The sequence below is a fragment of the Cucurbita moschata genome, unplaced genomic scaffold (genome assembly GCF_002738365.1).
Source record: "Cucurbita moschata cultivar Rifu unplaced genomic scaffold, Cmos_1.0 Cmo_Scf00072, whole genome shotgun sequence".
NCBI lineage: Eukaryota > Viridiplantae > Streptophyta > Magnoliopsida > Cucurbitales > Cucurbitaceae > Cucurbita > Cucurbita moschata.
In genome coordinates this window covers 234,942-243,562 of record NW_019268588.1, presented here as the reverse complement: position 1 = coordinate 243,562, position 8,621 = coordinate 234,942, and the positions used below count along the sequence as shown (strand labels likewise).

The following is an 8,621-nucleotide window of genomic DNA, read 5'->3' as shown; positions in this document are numbered from 1 at the left end:
AAAAAAAAAAAAAAAAAAAAAAAACCAAAGACTACAATCTAGTTGAATATTGTGACGTTGACTATGATAGAGACCATAATACCTGAAGCTCAACCACCAGGCATGTGTTTAAGCTGAGTTTTGAATTTATAATTGAACTTAGTTTTGAAAGAATATACCCATCAATTAATATACATAGGGGTAGGAAAGTCATTTCATGGACAAATGGTTGACATTTACGAATTCATCCTTGAGCAAAATGAGAATTTACCACAGTCATTTAGTAAAAAGGGTAAGCAGATTAAAAGAGCCGCCAACAGTGAGTGCGACAGTAACTACGTGCATCTCCCGGTCTGAATATCATTATTTTAAATTTTATCTATAAAAAAATATATATATATATATTATAATTTCCACTATGTCATTTCAACATTTTAAGGTATTTTTGTCTTCTTATAATAATTCTAAAATCCAGTTATATATATATTTTTTATAATTGATTAAATCTTATATTAAAATAAGAGTGAGCAATATAATTAAATAATTAAAAAAAGAAAAAGAAAAAGTGTAGAGTGGGTAGGGAAGTAGGGGATAAATGATGAGCGGTGGAAAAAGAAAAAGGCAGTAAAAAACAAATTCAGAGAGCGTTCCGTCAAAACACAGAACACGACAAATTGGCATCTCAACCATTTTTTAAACACACAGATGACGACGTCATCTGACCCACCGCCACCTCCGTCAATAGTAACCGGATCTTTCCCTAATCCTTAAATCTTAATTTATTAATTAACTTCACTAAAATAATCTTTTTTCTTTTTATTTATTTCTTTTTAATTTACTTTCTACCCTTTTTATTATTATTAAATTTATCTATTAATTAAATCCGAATGATACGATCATATTACTTACTAGTTACTTTTAAGAATAAAAAACGGAAAATAAAGTTTTTATGATTAAACTCGTAAAAGAAAATGTTTTTTTTTTTTTAATTGTAGGATAAAATTGAGCTGAAATCCATCAAATCTAATATTAAAAATTAGAAAAAAGGACTGACATTTTTGGAAAATTGTTCATAATTTTTTTGGGTATAATTTAGGAGTCTGGGATGTGTTGAAAGCACTCAGTTTTGGATATTGACTATACAATCCCTTTCACTTCAACCAAATCTCCCTTCTGTTCAAAATATACCATATTTTACACTCTTTATATTAATCCTTTTTTATTTTATTTTCTTGGAGTGTTAAATAATTTAAGAGGATAATTTGGAGAGCTGAAAGGGGAAATTAATGGGAAAAATAATAACAGTAGTACGATGCCCTGGTGCTGCAACCATTGCTTAGACAACATGGGGCCATCATAATTTATTGTGCTTCATTACTTGTACCTTCCCTCCTCATTTTCATTTTAATCCATTTTTGTGCTTTATCAACTTCAAACTCTAATCAAATCAAAATTCAAGAACAAAAAAAACCCAAGAGAAAGATGGTATTGACCGTGATTCTCAAGTATCGCATAACAAAATTTGATATGATGAGATAGAATGCAATAGAAACAAAGACGTAGGAAACGGAATGAGTTACCTATTTTTAACGGTCAAAGTGAACCCTTTCATTCCAAACTCTATCGGTTAACAGCCGACCGCTCTACCACTGAGCTACTGAGGAACAATGGTAAATTAGGTTTTAGTGAATTCAATTCCCGTTCTCGAACCCATGACCAATATGAGCTTGAGGTTTCCTTCGTACCTCCCGGAACTTCTTCGTAGTGGATCCGTTCCATACCTGGAACCTCAAAGTGTGTGAATTTTCAAGTGAATTCGATTCTCTTGCTATAAATAAATAAAGGGTAAGTGAACAAATAATTGAGTAAGGAGGACGGACCGACCGACTTAAAGTTCTTTTATTCTCGATCAAAATATCAGAAGTTTAAATCTTTTATCTTTTAGGGCAAAAAAGAGAAAGAAAGAAAAAGAATCCCTAAGCTGAAATGGACAGCTCCCCTCTTCACCTCTCCTCAAACCCTATCCCGAGAGAGAGAGAGAGAGAGAAAATATGCAATTTTTATGTGTATGTTATGTATTAGTTTGTGTGTTTGTGTTCTTACAATCCTCAATCACTTCCTTCTCTCCTCAATCATTCCTCTTCGCTAATTAAATAATTACATCTCTTTCTTCATCTTCTTCTTTAAGCTTTTGTGTGTGTGTTGAGTATGGCGGAGGAGGGTTTTGAAGTGTACCATGTCCCACACCAGAGCTGCAGAGATAAGCTTCGTGTGGGAATTGCAAACAATAATCATAATTCCCACATCGCCGCTGCTTTGCTTCCTTTATGTCATCCTCCTTCTTTGATCTCCTCCCACTTTGATTCCCACCCACTTCCTCAAAATCCCTCTTTTCATTACCCTCCTCCTCCACCTCCTCCTCCCACCGCCGCCGATGTCCCCCCGCTCCTCCCTGACCAACCCTTGTCCCTTGACCTCAACCTCCAGCAGCGCTACGCCTCCGCCCTCCCTTTTGTTGGCTACTCCGCCTCCCTTTTGAAAGCCTCCAAATTCTTGAAGCCCGCTCAGCAGCTGCTTCACGACCTGTTTGACTCGCCGCCGGATCCCCTCCTCCTTGACCCTCTTCTTGAAAGCTTGGCCGGTGATATTCCTGATCCGATTACCTCTACCGACGACGACGGCGGCGCCGACAGCCGGAGGAAAAAATCCAGGCTTGTTACCATGCTGGACGAGGTATATATGTTCTCCTAAACGTTAATTTGATAATCTTTCAACATTTTCGTTCAAATCCCAGATGTTTTTTTGATCGATTCGATGTGGGGTTGTTTCAAAATTTAAAATTTACTGTTTTTTGTTGCCGATCTTTCTAGTTTTTACTTACTAATTGTTCTTTGGCAAACCCCAAAAAAGAACGCTCCTAATTGCATTCATTGCTATTTTATTATTGTTTTGTGTGTTCATTATGTTCATGCATTTTTAAATCATTTCTACATTGGTAGACAAAAGATTTGTTTTTACTTTCACCGATTGACGTGACGGATTTTGATTGGACTAATGGATTAGATTTAAAATAATGAACTAACCCCCCAACAATTCTATTAAAGCAACCCTTTAATTCCTTCAATTTTGAAGAAAAAAAAAGAGAGAATTGTGAATGGAATCCATGATTGAATCTTAGGTAGTCAAAAGTTTACGTTTTTTTTTTATAGGTACGTAAGATCCTGTATTGGGAGAAGAACCAAACATTATTTATAAAAGTGTAGAAATCTAAAGACTGTCTAAAAATTTTGAGAGAAAATCCAAAAATAAAAATCTAAAGAAAACGATATCTACTGACGGATAGCCGAACGTTGCCCTTTTGTTGTTCATGTTCTTCCACAGGTATACAAAAGATATAAGCTTTACTATCAACAGATGCAAGCTGTGGTTACAACATTTGAATACGCTGCAGGGCTTGGCAATGCAGCGCCCTACATGAACTTGGCCGTAACAGCCATGTTTAAGCATTTCAAATTCTTAAAGAACACCATTGCCGACCAGCTCCAATTCAACAAGAAAAATCAGCAGCCTTACAACCCATATTGCCAAACATCCATTCACAACAACAATAATGCACCATTCGTCGACCACCAACCCGTTTGGCGACCTCAGAGAGGCCTCCCGGAGAGCGCTGTCACTGTCCTCCGAGCGTGGCTCTTCGAACACTTCCTTCATCCGTAAGAAACATGTTGAGAATTTGAATGGATAAAAAGATTAAATTTACTGTAATCTATCCGCTTAAGCTTTTGATTGTTTTAATGTTGTAGCTATCCTACTGACACGGATAAGCTCATGCTGGCTAGCCAAACTGGTCTCTCGCGAAGCCAGGTCTGTTCGGAGTAGGATTCTAAATTTGAATTCGACAAGTTCATATTTTTCATGAAATTTCTTGGATTGGTTGAATTATGGATCAACTTTTGTTCAGGTATCAAACTGGTTTATTAATGCAAGAGTGAGGCTTTGGAAGCCAATGGTGGAAGAAATCCACATGCTAGAAACAAGGCAAGCTCGAAAATCTCATCAGAACAACGACGACAACGACAACAACAATGATCATATTTCAACCCACAATGGCAATAATAACAATGCATCTTCATCACATCACGATCACAACCAACTGAACTTGTCCAACTCCAATTTCATTCCGACCCACCACCCTCATGTGGCTGCAGGAGCCGCCCATATGGGTGGGGGCGCGGGCGGCGGAAACGTTTCCTTAACTCTGGGGCTTCACCAGAATTACGGCGGGATTACTCTCACGGAACCGTTTCCGATCAATGCAGCTCAGCATTTTAACTTTGGGTTAGAAGGCAATGGTGAAGGGTTTGTAAATGAGTGGTTTTAATTGATTTGTTGGCTGAGGATGTTCGGTTTGGGACATCATGGGCAGCTAGGTTGTTTGATTCAGACATTATACTCATAAAATTTGAGCTACGTGTAAGAATTTTATAATCCCAGATGAAATTGGAGTTGGCCAAATTTGTTAAATTAGTTTCTCAAAATGCTGCATCCCTACAGCTGGGGGGGAAGGGAAAATGATCCTTTCGAGAGTCGATCTTCAAACTCGGGTTGGGTGAGTAGATGACAGATGTTTAAGTGTCATCTTACATTTGACGAAAGCTGCTTCATTTCAAGAGTCAACTTTTAAACTTGGGTTGGGTGAGTAGATGACCGTTATTGAAGTGTCATCTTACATTTGATGAGAGTTGTTTCATTTAAAGAGTCAATCTTTGAACTCGGGTTCGGTGAGTAAATGATGGTTGTTGAAGTGTCATTTTACATTTGACGAGAGTTGCTTCATTTCAAGAGTTAATCTTCAAAATCGGGTTCTGGGAGTAAATAACAGTTGTTGAAGTGTCATCTTATATTTGACGAGACTTGCTTCGTTTCAAGAGTCAATTCTCAAACTCGGGTTCGATGAGTAGATGACAGTTGTTGAAGTGTTATAAGCATCAACCATGCTAGACTTTACAAAGCTAGAGGTCCTTATAGTATCTTTACAAACTTTTACAAAGAAAACTAACTTAACGAATGATTTCAACCAAGATCAGATTAGAAGACGAATAACTCTCAGATCAAACTTAGAATCTATGATGATCACTCTAGATCCCAATACGAATCACTCCAGAATTAATGACTAATCCAATGAATCGATTTTAACATCAAACATGGTTTCAAAAAAATCGATTTTAACATTAAACATGGTTTCAAAAAAAAAATCTAGTTCAATTACTAATGCCAACCTGCCATAAAAGCTATTAAATACAAATTGGAGAAAATAAGACAAAAAAATAAATAATCTTAAATGAAGTTCAACTCCATAAGATGGATGAAATGTCTCCCTGTCAAGGGATATTTGTTGTCACTTCATTCGTTTCTTGATTTGATATTCAAAAATCTTTATTTACATTGTTTCTTGTAATTGCTCCTTTGGATACATGCAATTGATGAGAGGTTCAATTTTTTTTATCAAAGTGTCATCTTATATTTGACAAGAGTTGCTTCATTTCAAGAGTCAATCCTCAAACTCGAGTTTGGTGAGTAGATGACGGTTCATCTTATATTTGACGAGAGTTGCTAATATATTTTCAAAAATTTAAATGTCCGATCTCTTGATCACAATATATACTTCAATCAGTTGAGTTGCATGAAAAAAGCGGTGACCATAATATAATATGGTCGAAAAAAATATTATAATAATGATGTTCTAAATTAATAAATCAAGGCTTGGAAATGAGGATTTTGGTAATTTTTTTATATTTTATAAAGGAAAGCACGTGTAACATGTGTAGTTCCTTTTGAAGGACACAAAAGTTGAATCGGTCAAAAATGACCGACTTTCAGTTGTAACACGTAAGAAATGCTTACGTGGAATATGATTCATTTGTATTTTCAAAGCAAACAATTTGGTTAAAAAAGGGTTAAAGTATTGTTTATATTCTTAAATATCAGAACAAAAATTTGATTTTTATCTATAATTGATTAAGAGTATCCATTTTATCTCATACTCGGTAAATATTTTTTTGGGTTAAAATGGATGAATTTTGATAAAGTTATTTAATGAATTTAAATTTTGTAAATTTTTAATATTATTTAAATTGATGCGTTTATTGCGATTCTTTGCACTATTTTTTTCCTTGAAATTAGTGGAAAAAAAAAAAATTGAATGGTAGGTAAAAATGGTAAGAGTTGACTAAGTCTAATGTCCAAATAGATGAAATTAAAAGTTCATGGTAAAAAGTTGAAAGGTAAAATTTAATTTTTTTTTACCTTAAAAAAATATCTAACACTAGAGACTAATTGATTATCTTCTAATGGCTTTTATTAGTCAATATGGGTGGGTGTGACACTTGTGCCCGTTAGCTATCGATATCATATGGACCTCTGCTTCCTCATAATAGGTTCATTGTCAAAGGATAATTGGATATCATTTGAGCAATCTTCATAAAATAATGTAATGGTATCGTAAAACATATGCATCTAAGGCACGACCCTAGTCGTGTCAACTCATGACACTAATTTAGACCATGTCTATCCAACTGGTTTATTGTTATAAGTTAACTAACGACCCTTCGATATTCCACATACAAGGTGGTATCTAATAATATAATCACATGAAGAGTGACTTCCTGCCTCTACAACTACAAGATGTGGTCTCTTACGCTTCAAGACAAATTTAGTATTAGGGATCGTTTGGCTAACCCCTACTAGAATTTACATTGTAATACAAGTGTATGTGCTCGTATTATCTTGTTTTTTTGAATTACTATTAATGAAAGAATGTTCTTCGTTAATTCGTTGAATTTGCAGTAATTTTAATAAATTATTAGATGATTGATTTGTGTATTCATCCCACGTCATTTTTTTTTTATTGAAATTAGTCATATTAAGAATATTTAAAATTTATTGTTAGAATCAATGGTAATCAAAATTGCTAAGTTTAATTTGATATAATTAAAAGTTTATGGTAAAAATTATTGTCATACAATATTAAAATTTTTCAGTAACAAAAACCAATATAATTGAGAAGATAAAAGCAATTAGAAAGAAGGGCCAACATAAAAAAATAAAAAAGTTTATATTAATATTTATATTTATTATTTTTGTCCCTTAGATTTAAAAAAAAAATATATTTTTTATAAAAGCTAAATTAATACAAATATCTTTCAATTTTGCATTTATTTTAAAAATATTCATAAATATTTTAAAATTTTAATAATACCCTTAAATTAAAAAAAAGTTTGGACGGAGAAGATTAATACTCTATTTTTAAAATATGATTGAATTTTTTAAATAATTTTAAAAAAATATCATATAAATTTTAAAAGAATTTAAAATATACTTTCCCTTTTAAAAAGTTTCATTAATATTCTTCCATTTTTTACTTTAAAAATATGTTTAATCTTTTTCTAAAAACTCCAAAAACACTCAACTTTTTAAAAAAAATTTAAAAGTATTTTACCGTGGATTTCAAAAATGCATATTATCAGAAGTAACATTAAAACGTTTATAAATAATTTATGAGATATTCATAGATGATTTTCATCCATATATTGACAACAATAACTTTCATGTTACTGTTGTTTTTTGAATTTTATAGATATTTCTTAAATATAATATTAACTATAAATGTATTTTTGAATTACTTTTTAACGCCAAAATATTAATAAATTTTTTTAAAGTTCAATGGTGTTTTTGAAATTATATTAAAAGTTAATGTATTTAAATAAATACTTACTATTTCTATACAAAATTAAGTGTATTTATGTCGAAAACTAACGATAAAGTATTTTTAAAATATTGAAAGATATTATTAAAGTTTATGAATAGTTTTATAAATTTAGTCGGTATTGAATATCTTGGGTGGATTTTGCGAATTTTGGGCCAAAAATAAAAGACTTTACAACACGTGTTTAAGTCAAATTACTTTTTTTTTTCTTTTGTAGAAAAACAAAAAAGAAGAGTAAGTCGGTATTAAAGTTTGTTTTTTTTTTTTTAAAATAAATAAATAAATAAACGAGTCAATATTAACTGTTACTTTGAAATAATTGATTTTTAATTATTCTATTTTTATTTCATTTTCATTTTCATCTTTAAATATTCTCATTTATGAGTTTAAAGAATCCATTTTTAATTCCAATATTTAAGTTTATGATTCTGACAAAAATTTATTAAACAAAATTAAAGATTATTTTATAATTTAAAATTATACTATATATATTAATTAATTCGTGGATAAAGACAAGGTTAAAATATCAATAAATAATAATAATAATAAATATTATTAAAGATTAATCAATATCTCTTACATTTTTTTAATACTCAAAAATATGATGTATTATATTTGATATAAATTTACTTAAGAAAAATAATTTTTATAAAATTGGTTATTGAGAAAATTCTAATTCTCGACAAAAATGTCTGAATAATATATATATCTTATTCATTTTTTGTGGATATTTAATAAAAAGAATATTAAATAAAAATTAAAACGTAAAAAGTTTTGAATGTATTAATTGTTAAAATGAATTAGATAAAATTATAATTCAGAAAAGAAAAAAAAAAAAAAAAATATATATATATATATATATATATATATATAT

The 8,621-nt window shown here is 31.3% G+C and overlaps 1 protein-coding gene across 1 annotated transcript; it reads left to right on the top strand.

The window, feature by feature from the left end:
• Positions 1–1,942: 1,942 nt before the first annotated feature.
• LOC111438125 (BEL1-like homeodomain protein 9) lies at positions 1,943–4,497 on the top strand. Its single transcript, XM_023076065.1, has 4 exons — positions 1,943–2,712; positions 3,361–3,695; positions 3,786–3,846; positions 3,944–4,497. Exons 1-4 carry the CDS (start codon positions 2,188–2,190, stop codon positions 4,361–4,363), a joined length of 1,341 nt encoding a protein of 446 aa, XP_022931833.1. The 5' UTR covers positions 1,943–2,187; the 3' UTR covers positions 4,364–4,497.
• Positions 4,498–8,621: the final 4,124 nt, after the last annotated feature.